The 24353-nt window shown below is 40.5% G+C and overlaps 1 protein-coding gene across 1 annotated transcript in view; it reads right to left on the bottom strand.

The window, feature by feature from the left end:
* Abca13 (ATP binding cassette subfamily A member 13) overlaps window positions 1–24353 on the bottom strand; it is a 395665-nt gene that overhangs the window by 229718 nt on the left and 141594 nt on the right. Inside the window, 4 exon segments of the mRNA XM_038325545.1 lie at window positions 8669–8800; window positions 10361–10430; window positions 13538–13867; window positions 15139–15253. Coding sequence (XP_038181473.1) covers window positions 8669–8800; window positions 10361–10430; window positions 13538–13867; window positions 15139–15253 — 647 coding nt within the window.

Genomic DNA, 24353 nt, shown 5'->3' with positions numbered 1-24353 from the left:
ACAGGGTTTCCCTGTAGTTTCTAAACCCTGTCCTGGAACTAGCTCTTGTAGACCAGGCTGGTCTCGAACTCACAGAGATCTGCCTGCCTCTGCCTCCCGAGTGCTGGGATTAAAGGTGTGCGCCACCACCGCCTGGCAGACCACCACAGTTTAAAGCTGGATACCAACAACAACAACAGAAACAAAGCTTACAAATTCATAGAAACAGAACAAGTCCCTACTGAATGAAAAATGTAGCAATTCAGATATAAAGAAAGAAATTATACGCTTTCTACAATTCACTGAAAATGAGTTCACAGAATGCATAAATGTATGGGACATGATGAAAGCAGGGCAAAGAGGTTCACAGTACCAGGTACCTACAGAAAATAAAAACTGGGGAGATCCCATACTAGTAACTTACAGCCTGCTTGAAAGAACAAGAAGAAACAATGATACCCAAAAGGAGTAGACATCAAGAAATAATCAAAATAGGCCTGAAATTAATAAAATAGAAACATAAAGAACAATAGAAAGAACCAATGAAACAAAAAGTAGGTTCTTTGAGAAAATCAGCAAGATTGACAAACCCTTATCCAAACTAACTAAAAGGTATAGAAAGAATATCCAAGTAACAAAATCAGAAATAAAACAGGGAACATAACATCACACACCAAGAAAGACTTTAAAATCATAATGACATACTTTAAAAAGCTGTATTTCACCAAATTGAAATGAACAATTTTCTTTATATGTAACACTTACCAAAATTAAATCAAGATGAGATAAAAAATTTAAATAGACCTATAACCCCTAATGAAATAGAAGTCATTAAAAGAAAAGGCCAGGGCAAGGTGATTTCAGAGCAGAATTCTACTAGAATTTAAAAGAAGAATTAACTCCAATACTCATCAAATTATTCTACAAAATAAAAACAAAAGGAACAATGCCAAAATCAATTATTTGGGGTTTTCCAGTTCATTGGAGTACAGATTTTTATTTCATTTTAAATTTTTTATTCATTTTACATACCAACCACAGTTCCACTCCCTTCCCACTTCTTGCTCCCTCACTCCCTTACCCCAACCTACCTCCTATCCATTCTCAGAAAGGGTAAAGCCTCCCATGGGAGTCAGCAAAGTGTAGCTTTTTTATTTTTTATTGTTTTATTATTTTTATTGAGCTATATATTTTTCTCCACTTCTTTCCCTTCCTCATCCCGCCTTTTTTACCCTCTCCCAAAATCCCCATGCTCCCAATTTATTGAGGCAATCTTGTCTTTTTCTACTTCCCATTTAGATTATTAGGTCAATGTATATTTCTCTTAAGGTCCTCTTAGTTGTCTAGATTTTCTGGGATTGTGGATTGTAGGCTGGTTTTTCTTTGCTTTATGTCTAAAACCCACTTATAAGTGAGTAAATATTATATTTGTCTTTCTGGGTCTGAGTTACCTCACTCAATATGATGTTTTTCAAGATGTCATTTTTTTCCGCTGTGTAGTATTCCATTGTGTATCTGTATTCTTTATCCATTCTTCAATCGAGAGGCATTTAGGTTGTTTCCAGGTTTTGGCTATGACAAATAATGCTGCTATGAACATAGTTGAGTGCATGTCCTTGTGGTACGATTGAGCATCCTTTAGGGATACACATAAAAGTGGTATTCTTGGGTCTTGAGGAAGGTTATTTCCTAATTATCTGAGAAATTGCTACACTGACTTTCAAAGGAGATGTATCAGTTTGCACTCTCACCAGCAATGTAGGAGTGTTCCCTTTACTGCACATAATCTCTAACATAAACTATCATCAGTGTCTTTCATCTTGGCCATTCTTATAGGTGTAAGATGGAATCTCAGAGTTGTCTTGATTTGCATTTCTCTGATGGCTAAGGATGTTGAGCATTTCCTTAAGTATCTTTAAGCCATTTTAGATTTCTCTGTTGAGAATTCTCTGTTAAGGTCTGTACCCCATTCTTTATTGGACAATTTGTTCTTTTGATGACCAATTTCTTGAGTTCTTTGTAAATTTTAAAGATCAGTCCTCTGTCCTGTGTGGGGTTGGTGAAGATCTTTTCCCATTCTGTAGGCTGCCATTTTGTCTTGTTGATTCTGTCCTTTGCTTTATAGAAAGTTTTCAGTTTTAGGAGGGCCTATTTATTGGCTCTCTCAGTGTCCATGCTACTGGGGTCATATTTAAGAAGTGGTTTCCTGTGCCAATGTGTTCAAGTGTACTTCTCATTTTCTCTTCTATGTGGTTCAGTGTGGTTGGTTTTATGTAGAGGTCTTTGACCCATTTGGAATTGAGTTTTGTGCATGGTGATAGATATGGATATGTTTTCATTCTTCTACATGTTGATATTCAATTATGCCAGCACCATTTGTTGAATATGCTTTATTTTTCTGAATTTTATATTTTTTGCTTCTTTGTCAAAAATCAGGTGTTAAAGGTGTGTAGATTGATATATGGGTCTTCAATTTGATTCCATTAGTCCTCCTGTCTATTTTTATGCCAATACCAGGCTGTTTTCAGTACTGTAGCTCTGGAGGAGAGTTTGAAGTTAGGGATTATGATGCCTCCAGAAGTTTCTATATTGTACAAAATTGCTTTGGCTATCCTGGGATTTTTGCTTTTCCATATAAAGTTGATTGTTGTTCCTTCAAGGTTTGTGAAGAATTTTGCTGAGATTTTGATGAGTGTTGCATTGAATCTGTAGATTGCTTTTGGTTAAGATTGCCATTTCTACTATGTTAATTCTACATACCCAAGAGCATAGATCTTTACATTTTCTGGTGTCTTCTCCAATTTATTTCTTCAAAGATTTAAAGTTCTTGTCATACAGGTCTTCCACTTGTTTGGTTAGCGTTATTCCAAGATTTTATGTTACTAGTGGCTGTTGTGAAGGGTGATGTTTCTCTGATTTCTTTCTCAGTCCATTTATTGTCTGTCTTAAGGAAGGCTACTGATTTTTTTGAGCTAATTTTATATCCTGCTACATTTCTGAAGGTATTCATGTCTTGTTGAAATTCCTTGGTAAAATTTTTGGGGGTCACTTATGTAAAGTATCATATCATCAGCCAAGTAGTGAGAGTTTGACATTTTCTTTTCTGATTTGTATCCCCTTGATCTCTTTTTATTGTCTTATTACTCTAGCTCGAATGTCAAGTACTACATTGAATAGATATAGAGAGAGTAGAAAAACTTGTCTTGTTCTTGATTTCAGTGGAATCATTTTGAGTTTCTATTCATTTAGTTTTTTATTGGCTGTTGGCTTGTTGTATATAGCCTTTACTATGTTTAGGTATGTTCCTTGTTTTTCTGCTTTCCTCAAGACCTTTATCATAAAGGGATGTTGTGTTTTGTCAAAGGTTTTTTCAGCATCTAATGAGATGTTCGTGTGTGTGTGTGTGTGTGTGTGTGTGTGTGTGTGTGTGTGTGTGTGTGTGGTTTGTTTCAGTTTATTTATATGATGGATTACATTGACAGATTTTCATATGTTGAACCATCCCTGTATCTCTGGGATGAAGCCTACCTCATCATGGTGGACAAGTTTTCTGGTGTGTTCTTAGATTTGGTTTGCCAGTATTTTATTGAACATTTTTGCATCAATGTTCATGAGTGAGATTGGTCTGTATTTCTCTTTACTAGTAATGTCTTTGTGTGGTTTGTGTATCAGGGTGATTGTAGCCTCGAAAAAGGGTTTGGCAATGTTCTTTCTATTTCTATTGTGTGGAGAAATTTGAAGAGTATTGGTATTAGATCTTCTTTGAAAATCTTATAGAATTCTGGGCTAAAACCATCTGGTCCTGGTTTTTTGTTTGTTTGTTTGTTTTGTTTTGTTTTGGGAGATTTTTAATGACTGTTTCTATTTCTTTAGCAGTTTTATGCCTACTTAATTTGCTTATCTGGCCTTGATTTAATTTTGGTAAGTAATATTTATCCGAAATTGTCCATTTCCTTTAAGTTTTCCAATTTTGTGGAGTACAGGTTTTCTAAGTAAGACTTGATGATTCTCTGGATCTCCTCTAATGAGGATTCCTAGTAATGAGAGATATGGAGTCTCATTTGGTAATTGCTTGTCGCTAGGCAAGGCTTCCAGTAGCAGGACTGGATCACATTCAGTTGAGTTGCTGGCCAAGGGAGTCCCATGGAAATCCCCAAATAACCCAGGCTGTTGCTAAGAAAATAGGTTGATCTCTGCAAACTTATATCAGGGGCCCCACACAACTCACTGAACATGGCAAAGTGGAGCTGGTGTCTACATGGAGCCAGCCTTTACCCCTAAGTAATAGTGTCTTTTTGTGGGAAGGTACTCTGCAGGCTATCCAAAAAGAAATGTGGACTCCCACCCAACCACAAAACCACAGACATACAATCTGTCCTGCCTGAAAATTATTGCTAAATCTACAGTGGCACAGAGCATGTGGGAGCAGCCAAACAATGTCTGATTTGACCTAAGCCCCACTCTATGAGAAGTAACCCATACTTGACATTTATAGGACAATCAATAATCAGAGACTAGATAGCCCAGAGACCTAGGATAAAACCAAACACTACGGGTAAAAATAATCATAAAGCAGGTATCAAAAAATTACTCTTAATGCTAGTCTGCATTACTCATGCATCAGTATCTTATCCAGTCATATCAGAAAGGCTTCCCCAGCATTAGATAACACAGATGCAGAGACCCACAGTCAGATATTATATGGAGAGCATATAAATGGAATATCTCCATCAAATTCCTCCCCTCGGAGCTCATGGAGTCTCATGAAGATCTAAGAACCAAAGGGGATGGAGGACACCAGGAGAACAAGGCTTTCTGAATCAACTAAGGTGCACATGAGCTCACAGAAACTGAAGCAGCAAGCATGGGGCCTCCATGGGTCTGCACCAGGTCCCTTGTGTATAAATCATAGCTCTCGGCTTAGTATTTCTACAGGACTTCTTACTGTGAGAAAGAGTGGGCCTCTGACTCTTTTGCTTGCTCTTGGGACTCTTTTTCTCCTGGGCAGTTGCTGTGTCCAATTTTAATATAAAAGTTTTTGTTTTATCTTATTATTTTTTTATTTTGTCAGGTTGTTGGTTGTTATCTCTTTTCTAATGGGTCTGGAAGAGAGGAGAGGTATGGAGAAACAGGTAGAAGTAGAGGAAAGGGAAAATAAAACCAGGATATATTATATGAGAAAAAGATCTATTTTTAATAAAAGAAAAAGAAGAAAAAAACAGTATCATTGAGAATTAAATCTTTGAGTTTTTCCTCAGAGTTAGCACACAGAATTGATTGTCTAGAGGTCACCAAGACTGTACCTCCTGCCGCCAGCCAAACTTGGTGATTTGAGTCACCCAGATGGTATAGTTTTAAAGGCATGAAGGGGTCACAGAGAGCAGCTAAGGCTTGGCACTATGAAAGAACAGGAGAAGCCACTGGTAAAGGTGCAGCTTTAATCACAGTGACAAGCCCAGGATTGAAGGGGTCATACATAGCCTCTGAGGCTTGGGGTACCATGTGACAGGATCAGGGTCTCTGAAGAAAGCCCAGTGAAGTCTACTGTGGAAGGGGTGGTGCACATACAGTGGACACCCCAGCACTTTGAATATCCCAGTACCATGGGGTGACCACCAAGAACAGCAATAGGTGTGGAGAAGAGCCAGTCGGAGCCTATGAGACAAACTGTGCATGCTATGGATGGCAGAGCCAGTGAGATGCTACTCTCATGGTCCTTTGAAGCCCAGAGAACTGGGAATGGGTACCGGGCATCAAAAACTTAATGCTTTACACTGTTGGAGCTGGGTTTTGCTTTGATTAAATCGTGACATTGCTTTGCTTCTACCTTCTAGCAGTAAGAGAGTATATAACTTAGTTTTGCTTTTACAAGAGCTCACAAGCGAAGGACTTTAAAATTTTAGAGAGACTTTTATCTCTTAAAGAGACTTTGGATATTTTAAAGAAACTGAATGTTTAAAGCATTTGAATTTCTAAAGATCATGGGACCTTTAAAACTTGGGATGTTTTATATTGTGACATTGATATTAGTCTGAGACCTTGAGAATGAAAAAGGAAGGAAAGTGCATGGTTTAATTAATGACGTGTTTGTGTGTTGAGTTGACAAGGGGCCAATTGTAGTAGTTGGGTTTTGTCAGCTTGACTCAAATGTAGACAGCTGAGGGGGCCACGTTGAGAAAATGCATCCAATAGATTGGCCTAAAGCAGACCTCTGTGGTACTTTCTTAATATATATATATATATATATATATATATATATATATATATATATATGTATGTATGTATTCATTTTACATATCAACCACAACTCCCCCTCTCCTCCCCTCCTGCCACCTTCCCCCAGCCCACTGATGTGGGAGGGCCCTGCTCATAGCAGGCAGTGCCACCTCTTGGACAGTGGCCCTGGGTGCTTCAAGAAAGCAGGCTGTGCAGCTCATAGGGAATAGCCAGGAAGCAGCATCCCTCCTGTGGCCTCTGAATCACCCCTGCCTCCAGGTTCCGGCCCTGTTTCAGTTCTTGCCTTGACTTCCCTCAGTGATGGACTGTAACGTGGAAGTGTAAATAAACGCTTTCCTCCCCCAGTTGCTTTCAGTTGTATTCTTATCACAGCAATAAAAACCTCAATGAAGACATCAGGATCCTTGTAGAAAAGACGACAGAACATTCTTGGTCCTTGAACGCATTTTTATCTTATCCCAGCACTGCTGAGGTAACCTGATTTTGCTGGTCTTTGTAATTGTAAGTCTCTTTTCTTTGTCCTTAGAGTTCTCTATCTGGACACTTTCTTCCTAGGAATCGTGTATGTTGTGTGATGATCATGACATCTGGCTTTTCTTCTGGTGACCCTTCTTGATTGTCATTAATTAATTCTAGCTGATTCGGGCTCCTCCAAGGAGTAGTGGCCCTGCACCAGCAGAGGTTCAACCTCCATTAGCCTTTTTATTTTTATTTCTGTTGATTCCTTCTTCTCTTTGGATCATCGGTTGTTGTTGTTGTTGTTGTTATTGTTTTAAGAGGGCTTTACTGTGTAGCTCAGGATGCCATTGAGCCCATGATCCACTGCTTCTGCCTCCTAAATGTTGGCATTCCTAAGCTGTGTTCCTCTGTCTAGCCTGGCCCATTCCTTTCTTTTAAAAAATAATTTGTATATTTTAGGATTTATATTTAAGCAAGTGTGTGTGTGTGTGTGTGTGTGTGTGTGTGTGTGTGTGTGTAAATATGAGCACAAGAGTACAGGAGCTGACAGAGGCCAGAAGAGGGTGTCAGGTCTCCTGGACCTACAGTCACAGACGGTTGTAAGCTGAAGCTGCCCAGCATAGGTGTTAGGACATGAGCGAGGGTCCTCTGCAAGAGCAGCAAGCTCTCAACAGTGGAGCCATCTCTCCAGCCCCTCTGTTCAGTTCCATATGCTCATGACTGCATTCTCGCTCTGTAAAGGAGCACCACCCCCATCACAAGCATGCCTTTACTGCATTTGTTGGCTTCTTCACTAGCCGACTTCTCGTCCACCTTCTATCCAATTTTTGCCTTCTAGGTTCATTTTATTACTTTCTAATTTCATGCAATCCTACTTTTCCCAAATAAATTACCTGGTGAGTTGATACCTTATGTCTATTCTTGAGGCCATATTTTCATACCACTGAAAAAATCTTTTCAATGACCTGTGCTTTATGTGTGCTATGTTTTTAAAATTCATCAAGAATTCCATGAGTTCCCCAACTCTTAAATAGATTTCACAACAACAACAAAAAAAGTGATTCCTTTTTTCCATTCATCCCTCTGTTTTCATCTGTGTATTTGGAATGTGTATTTATAGTTTTTAATTTTGAAGGTTAAAGTCCATTCTTCTGGAAAGCATAAAGCCAGAGTTATAAGAAAATTCAATAAAATGTAATACCATCCATATGTCAGTCCTAAAAATGATTTTTAACATTACAAAGCAATTTTTATGTCTTTTAGCCTGAACCAGTATGGTAAATGTATGCTTCTGTCTCTCTTGACTCAGCAGAGAAATACATTACTCCTGTTTTGCCTCGCCCTCCCTGTGATAGGTGTCATCATCCTGCCTCCAGGTTATGCCTGCCACATTATGAAAGAAGCATGTTACGTTCATAGAAATTCAATGTTTAGGATACTACCTTCCCTACAGGCTTGGATCTGGAAGTGACTTCTAACTGCCCACTCTTCTAGCTCACTAGCCAACATCCTCAACCCTGTTCGGTTTCCTCAAGAATCTGGTTCCTGCTAGCCTGCCCCCTGGGGAGTTCTTTCCACATACCCTCCCCCTACCCTATCACTGATCCCCCTAGATGTCTTAGCTATGTGCAGGGCAACACCTCCAGAGGGCCCAGACTCCTCTGGCCTCACTGTCCTCATGCCCACTTCATTCACACACTTGTCCTGAGGAAACAGCATGGCTGCATGGTCTACAGGAGCCCACCTGGTGAGAGCTGCTGGTGTGGTCAGAGAACTTTCCACTTAACTCATCCTGGAACACCTCCACTGGCCTTTGGTCTTTACTCAGAATATACATTCTCCCAAAACGTATATTTAGCTCCTTTGAAAGTAGTTCTTAAGACCTCTCTTTCAGGGAGCTACTATGAAGCATTACATTCTAACATTCGGTTGCCTAGGTATAAAAACTGTTTAAAGTTTACGTTGCTGTCATATAAAAATGAAGACTTCTTACCAGAGACCAAGTTGCTGAAATACCATCCACACAGAAAATAGAGAATGGAATCAAACAGAATCATCCAGCAAACCCAGCCAAATGTCATGCCGCCTGGCTCTGGAGCTCGGTACATGTGACTCCACTGGATCCCTGGCAAGAGAAGAAAGGACCGAACTGCATGAGCCTACTCCATTACTGGAGACTTGATGAGGGAGTGGACTAGTTTTAGAGAAACCTCCTGTACAACAAAAAGCAAGTCCATATCAGCGGTGCTAACTCTCCAAAGGCATTGTTAGCTTGTGTAATCTCACCTCTGATTCAAAGGGACCCATGAGCAACCATGAGCCAACCTCCACCATTCTCCCTGAGAGTCACTGATACCTAGCTTTACTGACTTAACTAAAGAGCAATTTTGTATTTACAGACAAAAAGTATGGTTTAATGAAACTTTATATAATACTCTGCTATTGGAAAATACGTTAAATAATATATAGAAGTTCTAGGGTAGGAAAAAAACATTATTTTGTTATGTTTGCAATTTACTCCTGGTTTACAATGTAAGTTGAGAACATTCCTCTCTCTGTTCACTGGAGCACTAAGTTAGAACCCAGATTTAAAAAGTTTTAACCACTGTATACTTGCTACCATTGGAACAAAAAAAATCAGTGAATTTACTTTTCCTCTGTATTTTCTTGGTTCAGTTTTTGCTTTGAAGATCAATTGGAGAAAATTTGAGGGAATACCATTTAAGATCAAAAGGGCATTTTTAACATATGTTACTGGAAAAGTTGAATAAATATAACAGTGCAAAGTGACTTCCCAAAGAAATAACATCCAATATTGAGTTTTACATAGGCCTATACTTTCTTTTATTTCCAAAGCACACCCCAAAACCATATGATTATCTAAAAAATATATATTCTTACTTAGGGAGTTTATGATATTTAAAAAAATTACAATTAAGTAAAATGGTGCTGCAAATACATTTTTAAATTAGTTTAAGGGGCTGGAGATATAACTCAGTTGGTAAATTTACTTGCCTGGCAAACACCAGGTCCTAGTTTCAGTCCCCAGCACTGTGTAGACCAAATGTGGTAGTGTATGCATGTGATTCCAGAAAGTGGGAGATGCTAGCAAGAGGATCCAAAGTTCAAGGTTATCCTCACTTACATAGGGAGTTCAAATCTAACCTGAGCTAGAAAACTTATTTCAAAAAAAAAATTTAAACTGGATGTATGGGTAAATATGTACAGAAAATGGAAGTGATACCTGCGACCTTTTCTTTGCTAATTCGACATTAGACCCAGAAAATAATAAAGGTGAGTGTAGAAGAGGTAATAAAGGCTTGTCCTAGGTCAACCACAGTCTAGCGGATAGAAGTTACATGCACACCCTGCTCTTGGAAGAATCTGGAAAGTCAGTAGATTGACTGTGTACCCCACATAAGACCTGGGCACTAGCCTGGATCTACTGCTAGACTTGGGTAGTATCTGCAGCAAGAGGTGCTGTGACATGATTACATTCGACTGTTCTCAGAACCACAACAGCTAAGTAAGGGGACATTTTCTATCAGCAAAACTGAATACCGAGATCTCCTTCCAGATTTTTCACTTGGTAACAAGACTTTCTGCCAGTTCTGTTGCTTGATAGCTACATGGTACCAAACCCGGAATCACAGAGAGCCACGTTCTGAAAAGGCCATCTTCTTACCTTCCTCTTGCCCTTCCAGAAATGTAATGAAAAAGACTCCTTGTCCGAAGGCTGTGGTTGAGAGCAAGCACTGCGGAGGTGGGTGGAGGGGAAAGCAGCCATTAGTGTTTAATTATGACCACAGAAAACTCACCTCACCGCACCAAGTTCCAAGAAGATCCCTCCCAATTCAAAGGTTCTAAAGACTGCATTGTTTCAAGCAGTGGTTTAAATGTCTAAGCTGGAAGGAATTAGCAGTGTCTGGCCACTCTGGAAATCACGCTCACGAGCCTGTTCTCGATGCAGAAAGGAATTACTTCTTTTCACTGCAACATTTGAGGTGTCATAAATCCAGTGCGCTGAACACAGAAACGTGCAGCACAAAACAGTGGGAAATGGAATAGAGCAATTTACTACTTCTTATTACTAAATGCATGCCTTGGAGCACTCTCTGAACAGACTGATGCGACGTCTCCACAATTCCACACTATAAAAGGAGTGTATTAAAGGAAGCTGTCACTTTATCTTCAGCGGAAGAGGGCCTATGTCAAAAACGGAAAACCACTAAGAAAGCATTTAGAAGACGACGTTCCAGAGTTAGAGGTCATTACTAGCTAGAAACTATTTGCATGTGCAAAACAAATACTGTACAGACAGATGCCTTAGACTTAAGGACTAAATTATAGGCAAAAATAGGAACATTTGAATCTCAGTTTGTGTCATCTGTGATTCTATGTTTAAGGAGTTTATGGGAAGAGTCAGATTTGTGTTCTTGATTATAGGAATACATGGCTGATTCTATCACAAAATTAGGGCTTTTAAGTTGCTGCAGGTGTGATATAAGCTAATCAAGAAGATTAGAATATATCAGTGCAGCAGACACTAATTAAATAGAACAATTTAGCCTATGTGTGCATATCTGTATTAAGCATATTTGGCTCCCAGGAAACAAAAACAAAAGCAGAACAGCACGACTTGCTGTTACATGCCTATAATCCCTGCTACTTGGGAGCTGAGGCAGGAAAATCACAAGTTCAAAACCTTCATGGGATATAGAGTGAGTTCAAGGCCAGCTGGGGCAACCTAATAGACCTCATCCTCAGAACAAAAAGGTTTTAAAAAGTGTTATGGCCTATTATGTTTCAAGGGCTAGATTCAATTTCCAGTGCCAGAAGAAAGGGGACAAATACAATATGGAATTGTCACTTAACTGAAGTTAGAGGAATTAATTAGGCTGTTAAAGATGCATTTGCTAGGAAGCTCTAGATGAACACAGAAGGTATTCTCTAACCCGGGAATGAGTGACACACTCATCTTTCAGGAATTCCATGTTGGAAAGAGGATTTTTTAAAGGTCTTTATAGTCTTTTTTGAGAATTTCATATTTGCATAATTTCCACCCTCTCTCTCACCTCCAACCTTTCCTGACCTCCCCTAAGTCCCTTTAAAATTCATGAACTCATTTTTAATTATTGTTACACACACATATGCATGCACATTCATACATGCACGTACAACTTAGTGAGTCCATTTAGTGTTGCTCAGATATGTATCTGTTTAGGGCTGACTGGTTGGGACCAGATAACCTATTAGAGGAGACTTCCTTCCCTCTCTCAGCAGTCATTAAGTGCCTGTCACTCTTCACCTAGGGCAGAGCCTTGTGAGATTTCCTCCAGCTACCTGATCATGTCATTTTTCATGTCTTGTTTAGGTGACCATATTGTTTCAGTGCAGCTTCCCTGTCATACACAGAGGACACTATTTCACAGCAGAGCTTCAGAAGCATGATTAGTAAAAGATCAGAGGCTGAAGACCAGAAAAGCAAGGCTCTGGCTCTTACCTCGACCTCAGTCTGAAAATGGCAATCCTGCCTCCAGGAATGAGGGGACATGTACTTGTATCTGTGTTCATGTTGAGGCCAAAGGACAACCTCAGCTGTTTTCCCCAGGGATTCTGTTCACCTCCATTGAGACAGGGTCTCACTAGCTAGGTCTGGCTAGCCTGGAACTCCCTATGTAGACTGGCCACTGAACTCAGAAATCCACTTGCCTCTGCTTCCCAGGTACTGGCATGTTTGTCATTTTTAATAAACATTTTTCCCTATCAAAGTCTCACATTCATATTGAAATATGAAGAATTAATTTGACAACAGCTAATTTATCATGTAAGAACTAAGTCTGAGGTCACCACCAAAATTCAAGAAGAACAGGAATTACCAGAACGTTCTGCCACACTTCAATGTCAAACTGCAGGACTGAAATATCTATCCCAACAATGTCAAGCTTCCCTGTCATATATAGAGTGTACCATCTCACAGCAGACTTCCCGTGCCTCTGGTTCTTACAATATTTCCACCTCCTCTTGCCCAGTGTTTCCTGAGCCTTAGACACTGCCTTGCAGCTCTATCTACAGAGGACAAGTCACCATATGGTCTATTGTTTTCTACACATTGACCAGTTGTATGTTTCCAAATACTCTAGAAATCCATGGGCTTGAAATGTCTCTAAAGTGATTCTGGCCAGACCTCCAAACAGATTGTTATTTCAGGACACTGACTGATCCCCTAGAAGAGGGGATACAATCTGGTATAGATACAACTCTAGCCCTGTGATCTGATAATTGATGTGTTTACCTCACCATACTGGCCGATTTCCTACTAGGTGTCAGACACAGTACCCGCCAGTCAACAGTCAAGAAAGAATCTGTTGCCACTGCCTGTACATTTTATACTAAAGATTTGAAAGCTTTTACACTCTTTCTCAGGGCATATATTTCAGATAGATGAGTGATTCTGACATTGCTAACGGAGAGATCTTTCCACTTAATGTGATGTAACTCATGATGCTTCAAGAAAAATGCTTATTTTTAACTTCCAAAATAGCTTCAGAAATCTATTTCTCTCCATGCATGAAACAAAGAGAATCCAAAGTTATATGTTTCCTTCAGGAGGATGCTGACTTCCCAGAATCCTCGGAGAGGCCCCATTACAGAAAACTGACAATTCTTAATGGCCTGTCACTACATCACTGCAAGTCAATGAACCACCACTGTAGTCTTTTATCTCTGTGCAGAATATAGAGTAGAGACCTCAGATGTTCCATGTAAGTCAGAACAAGACAAACTGGCAGGCTGACGGTATATCATGATCAGAGGGTATCCATTGGATTTACTTTGCATTTCTGCACAGTGTCTCACTCACCAGAAGGCTCTGAATGGTGAAGCTGAGTTGGTTGTGTAGGACTAGCAGAACCACATATGGCAGGAAGCTGATCATGTAACCCAGGCTGGTACACAGGGCTGCTGTATTAGCTTGGTTGAAAAACACACTTAAGAAGTAGCTCAGCATGACAGCTGATACCCCAAAATCCAGCAAGAAAAGAAAAATGATAAAAGCATCACTGTGCATGAAGATGCCACTCATCTTCAGAATGACAGCCAGAGCCGCACTGCTCAGAGCCAGCATGGCCATGTTCTCCAGGAACCAGGACAGGAAGTGGATGGCCGGATGCAGTCCCATCATCCGCATGTACTGTGAAAAGAAGGAGCTGTGGTTATCACTGCAGTAGACACTTGAGTAAAGGCAGATGAGATCACGAGTGAGAGGAACGCCAGTGGGAACATGAACCACTGAGTTTGCCCGTGCAGCCCTGGACAAGGCATTGAGATATTGAGACGGTCACTTCCTTCTACAGCGAGTTCCCAGAGACCTTACAGACTGGTCATTCACTGTGTTCATGGCGAGAAAACTGAAGCCACACATGAAGTTCCTGGTAAGAACCATGGCAGGACAGGTGTGAAGAGATGTCTTACACTGTAGGTTTGGTTGCCGCAGTTCCATTATGCTTTCTGTTGGGGTGGATTTGTTGTGTTTCTCTTAGCTGTGGTTTTCCCATCTGTTGGGACCAGCTTTGTTTAATAAAGACAAACGGTGATGAAGCAGGAAAATGAGATGATCTCCCTGGCTGAGATGGCCTTTACATGGGCTAGAGAGTGCACTGTACAACGTAATCTTGCTTAAATTGATAAAATTAATTTCTCCACTCTCCTACCATTTGTTCATACGCCATGTGGTGATATTTCAGGGAATGGGCCTGGCTTCATCTGAAAGGAAGTTAAGTAGCTCTGAGGTATGGTCCCTTGCTGGCCACTTAGTGAGTACATTAGAGAATACAGCAGTTGGGACCTTCTGTCTCTGGGCCTCTGTGCCCATAGATCAAACCCACTTAGAGGAGGACACAGATATCCCTCAGTAGATGGTTTGAAACAGGCAAATATGTGTAGAGTGGTAACAGCTGATCACGTAGGTCCTGCATTTCAGTGACTGTTCAGTAATCAATCAATGAATGCCCATTGTTACTTGCCTTCACTCTCCTATGAGGATGAGCAGGCTGTCACATCTTCATCGGATGCTCTTACAAACAAAGTTGTCTGACATTTTTAAATTTTAATAATATCAGTACAAAAAAATACTGGAATTCTTTGCATAAATCTGATCCAGAAATGAGGGTGGAAAGTGATGGTTTATAAAAATTGCCAATGAGCAACAGTGGCTTTGTCCTTCTAATCTTCTGCACTAACTGCTGGGTCTCCTTTTGTCTCAATAAGAAGTATCTATCATTTTCTGACAACCCTTTACACTCCAATAGAAAACAATGTTCCTGGGAGGGAGACTAAGCTAGAGTCTAAGAAGGACTTCAGCAAAGAGAAGGAAGAACACACAGAGAGTCTGGGTGATCTACTTAGAGGATCACTCCCCAAACCCTCTCCTATGATGCCAGAGGCAATATCAATGCCATTTACCTCTTCTATCTGGATCTCCCGCTCATAAACCAGCTTCCGGACCATGCTGGCCACAGACACCATCCAAGTCAACATCATAATCAGGGGGAAAAAGAAGCCAACATTGTTCAGGAACCTGTCAGGGTATAATTAATTCAATCAATATCCAAGGGCCAGTGAAGTCAGGAGCAAGCAAGGTGAGTTGACTCAGTAGCAAGAATATGACAAAGTCTACACCTCTATCCAATTTTTTTCTACACGTTATAAGTCACCTTAAGAAGCAGTATCTCACAAGACCTGTAACCAAGGCATTGCAGCTACCATTGGCATCCTGATTACAAGTGTGTACAAAGGGTATCATGCCAAAGACATGGGGCTCAAGGTGCCTGAGGTAGCCATGGTCTGACCTCTGACACCTGATTTAGACAGAACATGTCAGAGATATGAAACAGGCCATTGACTCATGACTATAATTCTTCCCAGCTAACCGGGACCACTACATATTTTTAGTCTATGCCAACAAATGATCATAGAATATCATTTACAAAATATGTAGAAATTGACAAATTAATTAATGTCTCGCACCCTTCCTATTTCCCTAACTTGTAGATTCCCATCTACTCTAACTGGCCTTTCTATTTTCCCACATACTCTAACTGGGTTCCATTTCTAAAGCACAATGGGGACACAGATGACAGATGTATCCCAAATACAACAGAAGTATAATTTTTCTTCCTCTGTGACATCTCAACTTTGCTTGACAATAGTGATCACACCTTTACTCTCTTTTGTCAGCTTCCAGAATAATTTCTTGCTCTCCACCACTGCTGGGTAACTTTTCAGATACCTTTACAAACAACTTCTCCCAACCTGCCTTTTTATATGGGCATTTCCATGTAAACCATGGGGTGACTTCCAGGCCCTCTGTCTTCTATCCCAGGGTGAGCTCAAAACCCACAATGTAATTGCATATGAACAAAGACCAGCTTAACACATGAGCAGCATCACCTCATCTGTGATACTTGCATGAACCAAACATAAAAGATCCTGCTATGAAGGACACCATCTAAGGGAGCCAGAAGGGATAAAACAGTCACCTAGCAGGAGTCTGTCACATGCAGTCAAGCAGTAGTAAATACGGGGAGGGGAAGCAAAAGTTGTGAGAAAGGATACCATGCAGATGACAGGAAGAACCAGCAGTGCAAGGGCCGGCCGTGAGAGCTGACAAGGTGCTCGTGACCAGGGAGATAGTCAGAGCCCCAGCCTGGCCAGATGGTGGAGGGAGTTTTACACATCAAAGTCACCTTTGAACTTTAGTTAATGAAGAGAAGAAATGCAACCAAGTCTTGAGATCAGGAAAGGTAACAGAGAAAGAACATGATGAAACAAGAAAACATGTAGAGAGGACTACAGAGAGAGAGGGGGGAGGGAGAGGGGGGGAGGGAGAGAGGGGGGGAGGGAGAGAGGGGGGGAGGGAGGGAGGGAGGGAGGGAGGAAGGGAGGGAGGGAGAGAGGGAGAAGAGGAGGAAGAGGAAGAAGAAGAGGAGGAGGAGGAAGAGGAGGAGGAGGAGGAAGAAGAAGAAGAAGAAGAAGAAGAAGAAGAAGAAGAAGAAGAAGAAGAAGAAGAAGAAGAAGAAGAAGAAGAAGAAGAAGAAGAAGAAGAAGAAGAAGAAGAAGAAGAAGAAGAAGAAGAAGAAGAAGAAGAAGAAGAAAAGAAGAAGACCATAGCTTCTATGAAGCCATCTAGACAAGAGACAAAGCGACCACTAAAGATGTTGACCCTGGAGATAATTGCCTTGCTATGGTGGCCTCCTGAACCTGACTCAGGATTCTCCTTTAAAGTCCTGGCCTTCTTGTGGAGTTTACTCAACGCTACTCATGCCAGCCTCTCAGGCCAGGAGAGCCTGAGTTCTTTACACAGGAGAATGTGCCCTTACGGGACTGGGCCTTTGCTCTTGACAAAGGCCTGCTACAGAGAGAAGCCACAGACTTGTTAGTAAATGTACCAATGGACATGCAAGAAGAGGGATTAATCTCTCTTCTTAGTCACTTGGCTACATAAAGCAACCGCTCTGAGCTCCTGAGGTCATGAGTTTCCCGGTGTTTTTAGATTACACCTAGTAATTTACATGCTATGCAGCAAGTGTGTAATGTGAACAGTTAGGAGTATACCCAGTGACAGCATTTAGCTGCACAGAACAGAGGGCTCCAGATTCTTCAGTTTTGTGGTCTTTGGGGTGAAGGTAATTACTATTTCTACAGCATTTGTAACAGGTAGATGGGCATGTGCCATGGATATTTCTATATACACAGTAAACAATCATTATCTGTTCTCCAAGGCTAACACAATTTGGCACACACATGCACACACACACAAAAAAAGATACTTCTGGGTCCCAAGAGTAGAAAATAACCTATGTTGAATCCATTTAATGGGGGAGAGTTGAAAATGTTTGCTTGTTCATAAACCTCTTCATTTTTACCTAACAGCACTGAAGGTGGTGGCATCTGAATACTAACCAAGTATACTCAGCTAACCCCATAAAGTCACACTGCTCAGGATTCCATGCTCTGTGTCGTGTGAGTCATGGAATTTTTATTATAGAGAATCTAAGAAAGAGTCAGAATAACAGCATCCTGAGATCTTAAAGGAATTGTCTTAGTGCCTCCAGCATGTGAAATACCTCACATAGGGGCTTACCAAAGCCATTTAAGAGAAAGGAGATTGAGTTTTAAAAATGGAGATTGTAAGACATGACTTTTTATCTGCTCCTGGGAACTACTCCAAAAATCAATATGAGAGAGAGAAAGAAAAAATGTACATTTAAATTTTGTTAAAGGCTTGAAAAAGACATTCAAGTATGAGAAAAACAGGCCAAAGACTGTCACATTTACATAAGACTCTTCCATGCTAAGTAGATAAGAAAAATTTCAAAAGCAAAGCTTGTCCTTTGAAGACTGTACGTGCATCTTCAAGAGCACTCTCTCAAGAGAAAAGATGCACAACGGCACATGGTAAATGGGTGTCAAGCTGCACATCAAGTGGAGAGTAGTAGCCAGGCAACTTCTAGAACCTCTTTCAGGGAAACAGAAAAGGAAGAGCTTCGTTAAAGGGCCACAGAAAAGTTTGCTAAAACTGAAAGCTTCCCAGTTAGTTGTGTGGCAGTTAATGTCATCTTCTCCACATACCATCTGGACAGCCTTCAGATGCCCACCCAGGAATTCCCAGTTTGTTCTAGAGAAGTAACAATCAAAGCAACAACAACCTAGCACAATAGCCACCCAAGAAGCAAAGCGATCATTGAGATTGCATGGTTACTAGTAAAGGAAGAACACGGAGTAAAAACATGGTAACATGGAACAGATCAAAATGGTGGACGCATTTATTATAAAGTAATCAGAAGGTAAAGCCTGCCTAAGAACCGGTGATCAGAGAATTGTTAGAACAAAGTGGCGTGAGAATGACAAGATCCCAAGACTGAAAACGAAGTGAGCGCCAAGAACTTGGAAAGGAATAGATGGAAAAAAATATATAACTTTCATGACGGTGAACCTAAAACCATGCAAAGAAATTTGATTCTACATGGAACACACATGGAGATAGATGACACCTAGAAGGGACGTCTAAGGAAACAGCAATGGAGAACTTTGAATGATTAGTGAGATTCTATGAATGAAGACACAGGAAGAAGAAATCACGATAGAAGTCCCTAGAGAAGAAAAAATAGTGGTGGAAAGCAGTGACTTCATAAAGCTAAGGAGTCAAAACATTGAAATCTGTACATTTAAAGGTCTCGTGTGCTTTGTAGAAGATTATACTAGAGTGCTCAGAGATAAAATGGATGGTAGGATTCGTGGGGAAGGTGAGAAGCAGAGGACACATAAACACAACTGCTAGAATCTAGGGAAACAGACCTACATGGTTGGAGGGCAGCCATCCTCTGAGGCTGGTGAAGGCAGAAAAGTACTTAAGGCCCAAAAGCAAAGAAGGAGAGGAAACTCAAGAGAGTAGAACAGAGTGAGTCTGTTTAAGAGGTTTCAGCTCTCTGTGAGGAGTAAGCGCAAGGGCAAAAGTCAGTATCCAAGTGAAAACCGGAGGGAGCCTCAGAAAGCAAGCACTGTATGAGGACGAGAGAATTTAGAGAGCAGGAGTCAGCTGGGGAGAGGCCCCACAAAGAACAAAACAAATACAAACATCAGAGGGATTGGAGACCAAAGGAAAAACAAGAGACTCAAAAGCCACAGTGAACAGTGGACTCATCACTGAACAGATTTGCAGTTGAAGCAGCAAAGAATCCTGCTCTCTGCATAGCACCTAAATGCTGGGGAAACTTTGTTACGCTTGCAGCATTTGACCAGAGCATGGCAAGCCATTTAAAAGGGTTCCTATTGAGTCACTAGTCAGGCAAATCTAGTGACAGAGATCATGCCTAATGATTACAGGGAAGCCAGGGCAAGCGTCAAAGGGCTATAAGATGAGAGCTAGTTTGTAGGAAGTATCCCTCTAGTTAGAAGGGACTATCTGAGTCCCAACTACAGAGAATCCCATGCCATCTGGTCTCTGCCATAGTGGGGTATGGAATTGTCTTCCCTATGCTGGTGCTAAACAAGGAAGCTAATCACCAAAGATGCCCGAAAGGATGAATGAACAGAGACAAGTGCTTAATGATGACAAGGTTTAAGGCACACGATTGCAATGTTTGTCAACAGCCTGTGGACCAGAGCTGGAAGCTCTCTCCCAGCTGGCTAACCTCCATATACCTGTAAGCTGCTACTGGAGAAAACTCGACCATGGTCTCCCCCAGCTGTGAACTTCCCATGCTACAAGAGTAATATGCCAGGCAAAGTGTGCCTACTGGCACAATAGTGGCATGACTGCTTTAAGGGTAACAACTACTTTCTGGTTGGATTTAAAGCTTTCTCAATGGGAACACATGTTTGATCTGTACTCTGATGGAGAGCTCACAGACCCTAAGGGTAACCTACTCTGGTTGTTTTACTAAATGATCCTGTCAAGCTGCCTTCAACTATCTATGCTTTTACCCATAGATCATGAGCACTGCTCTCATTCTTGAGTGGAGACACTTCTGTGGTGGAGAATGGCTAATGCAGAGACTTAGATTTAGTCAGTGTGTGGAGACTAAGTTATGCTGTGTACTCAGCCATAAAGAAACACCATCCAAGACCCATCTTTGAAGAGGAGACCAAAAAAAAATGTATAAATACATAAGAAAGATTGTAAGACAAAAAGAATATAAAAGGGTTGCTGTGTGACGCTGCCAATCATCCCCACACAGCCTTTCCTATCAAGAACACGTCCCAGTGGTGCATTCGACACGGTCACTACAAAATCGGGCCTTCGACATTCCACCATGAATGACTGCAGCATCCACACAGTTCCACCTTTCCTGAGGGGCTTTTGGCAGTCAATGGTTGCCAGGGGAGGGAAGGGCTACTTTCTTTTTGAGATAGCCATTGGTGAGTTGCCCATGCTTAAAGTGAGCATTCCCTTACCCATACTTGGACAGGTAATCCTAATTAAATTCAGTGGAAAAAAGAAAAAAGTCATGAAAGTAAGGTGACTAGTTGGGATGAAAGAGTACTTCAGAAGGGGACCAGGTAAGATGACTCAGCAGGTGAAAGCACTGCCACCAAGCCTGATGCCCTGGGTTAGACCCTGGACCCTCATGTTAGAAGAGGGGAACCCAAGTTCAGTTCTTACTACCCATGTTGAGTGGTTTAAAACTACCTGTAACCCCATGTCCAGGGGCTCTGACACCCTTTTCTGGATTCTACGAGCACATTCATTCACACACATGCCACCATACAGATACACATAGAAACATATAAATAAAACTAAAATATACTTAGAAATATAAAATCAGTGAAATAAATGATGACATGAATAGACTCTGTAATGAATCCAAAGAAAAGGCAGATAAATAGCTGAATGAAATGAGAAAGACAATATACAATACGAATAATTCAATAGGAAAGACAAAAATTCTGAAGAAAATCAATTCAGGTTTGAGAAATGAAGACATCAATGAGTCAAATAAAGCCTCAGTAGAAAGCCTCAGCAAAAGAAAAATGGACATTGGATCCTAAAGACAACAATAAAGATAGTAAGAAAATATAAACCCAAAAATAAGATTTATGGGATTCAACTAAAAGATGAAATTTATGAATCATTTAATAGAAGAAGTAAGCTAAAGATATGGAAAATACAGTCAATAATAAAATAGCAGGACATTTTACAAGTTTAGAGAAAGAGAATGTGCCCAGATAGTGGGGACATTTAGAATACCACACAGACCCGAGCAGAGAAGAGCCTCTGTACTTCATTTTATAGTTAATACACAAAGGAAGTGCATTAGAAAAGTTGCAAGAACAAAGCACTATGTCATGTACAAAAGCATGCTCTTTAGAATAACAGAAGAACTCCCAACAAAAATTATAATAGCCAGGAAGACACAGAACAGCTTCCAGGCCACAAAAGACAGGGAGTGTCAGAATATGAGTGTATCTAGAAAGCAACCTTTGTAACTGAATGGGCAAAGAAAGTTCTCCATGATACACACAAACTAAAGGAAGTCATAACCATCAAGCCAATACCAAAGAAAGTACGTGAAGGAATCCTCCACACTGAAAAGAGAGATAAATGTATCTATGGGGCCACCAGAAAGGATAAAGTGCGCTAGAAAATTGTGTGTGCTCTGTCAGGACTGCAGGATGCTGGTCAGTGAGGGCTGAAAAATTAGCTGGAAGTAATAAGAGGTCATTGCCATTCGGGTGAAATCTGAGCTTCACTGCGAAAGTGTTTGCTTAGAGTCAGTGCACAGAGATGGATTACTTTTGAGCTCACAGAGGAATGCAGTAAATAGCACGTGAGAGTCACCAGGTCATGGTGGCTTTGAAGGTATAGAGGATTCATGGTGAGCAGCTAAGGCTTGGCGCTACATGACGGAGCTTCGGTCTCTCTGAAAATGCCAGACGAGGCCTTTGGTAAATGTGCAATCTTAGTTGCCAAGGAAACCCCATGGTTTTGGAAATTCCAGGACCGTGTGGCATTCAAAAAGAACCAGTAATATAAGCTATATAGGCTGTGGATGAAACTTTCCAAGCTTTTTTGGAGCTCAAAGATTATAAAATGTGTGATGTTGGGCAGCTGCTGAACATTCAGCTACAGAATCTAGACTTAAACTGAGATTTGGGGGTTGCTTGGGTCTAATTGTGTCTCTGGGCCTTCCTATTGGAATAATAAAGTTTTTGCTTTAATTAGTGAAGCCCACACTTAAGAGACCTTGGACTTCCAAAGGATTGAAGAATTTAGGGACTATAGGAATTTTAAAAGTTGTACTGTGTTTTGTTTTATGATAGTAACATGAAATCCTGAGAACAAGGAATAAAATGTTCTGGTTTAAAGGTGCTGTGTTTGTGTGCCAAGATAGCATGGGGTAGAGTGTACTAGTGACCTTTAACTGACATTTGGACACATAAGCATCATTTGTGTCATCTGAGAAAGAGACTCTCTACCAGGGACTCCCAGTGGCCACACTGAACTTGGTTTTTGTTTTATTTTGTCTTATTGGCCTTTTATTTATTTTGATTTCCATTTTGTGTTTTTGTGGGAATTATTTGTGTGTGTATGTGTATTTCTTGTTTTTACTTTAGTCTTTCTTTGTTTTAAAGAGAGACAGAACATGAAGTTTGGTGGGTAGGAAGGTGAGGAATATCTGGGAGGAATTAGGGAAGGGGAAAACGTAATGAAACTATTTTTCAAGAAAAATTTTTTTAAAAATAGCACAAAAAGATTGCATTTATGGTGAAGAAAACAGTTATTGAAAGTTGTTTGAAAGAGCAGAGCCCATTAGCCAGGTGTGGGTAGTAGGTAAATAAAAATCTTTATAATCTAAAAGATCTGTTGCATTAATGTGCCTATTTTAGGACAAAGGCTATTTGGGCCACTTCTAACATCTACCACATTCTCCATCTCCAGGGAGACTCAACGCGTGTTGGATTTGTGTTTTGATTTAGCTCACAGGCTCTTCAGTTGTGGTTGTCTGCTTCCCGTGCAAAACCAGAATCTCATATTTTGTCGTTTATCCTGGTATCATTTCTTATCAATGTAGTCAGGTCAAGTTATTTTTGTTATTGTCATTAGATTTGTTGGGTTTTTTTTTTTTAAAAAAAATCTTTCAGCTGGGCGGTGGTGGTGCACGCCTTTAATCCCAGCACTCGGGAGGCAGAGGCAGGCGGATCTCTATGAGTTCGAGGCCAGCCTGGTCTATAAGAGCTAGTTCCAGGACAGACTCTAGAAACTACAGGGAAACCCTGTCTCGAAAAAAAAAAAAATCTTTCTTGGTCGGGGCAAGAAGAAGCCATAAGAAGAAGGAAAAAATGTGATGTATGTATCCAGAGTGTTGTATTTTGATTTGGTTTTGCAAGAAGAGCTAAATGTTTTTGTTTTATTTTCTTTTGTTTTGTTTTAATGAGCAAAGCAGGGGGGGGGGATTTTTTAAAAAATAAATCCTGAAAGAAAAGATTGCATTGAAATAATAACAGCAACCAAAAGTATATGACAACAAAAAGAGCATATATAATGAAATAGGAGGAAATACTGAAGAAGGCACCAAGGCTGAAGGAAGATGACGAAAGCGGAAATGAAGACTGCGGAAGTAGAACAGGGAACAAACAACTTCATTATTTCAGATCCTTACCTCTCTAGAATCTTAATGATGCATAGCTGAAATTCAAACACTGTAAGCTTCTACCAATCTGTGCACTGAGAAGTCTTTAAGATTACTTTCTGATTCTTAGCCTATGTTACTTAAGACATAGTCTTGGAAATCACACGAAGGAGCCAACTGATAAGGCCACCCAAACGTGGACTTCCAACCTTCAAAACTATGAGGCAGGTAAACTCATATTCATTTATATTCCAGCTTCAGGAATTTCTATAGCAACAGAGAGCAGACTAACATAGTGTAAAGCACTTTTCTCTATTTTCTCTGCTCTTGATAATCATTTATTGGCAAAATTATCAACAAAAAAAAGAATATAATAAAGTCGGGGTGTCTAAGTCACCTCAGAAAGAGGTTTGGTCTATTATCAGCAGAGCGTGTATCAAACTAATACGTTGCAGAATCTTCTTTGTATTTATCCCTCCTGAAACACCCATAAAAGCACTATAAATAGACTCCACAATTTAAAGTAAAATTCTCTTATGCATTTAG

The sequence above is a fragment of the Arvicola amphibius genome, chromosome 1 (genome assembly GCF_903992535.2).
Source record: "Arvicola amphibius chromosome 1, mArvAmp1.2, whole genome shotgun sequence".
NCBI lineage: Eukaryota > Metazoa > Chordata > Mammalia > Rodentia > Cricetidae > Arvicola > Arvicola amphibius.
Note: the sequence above shows the minus strand (reverse complement) of the source record. Positions and strands in the feature narration are given on the sequence as shown.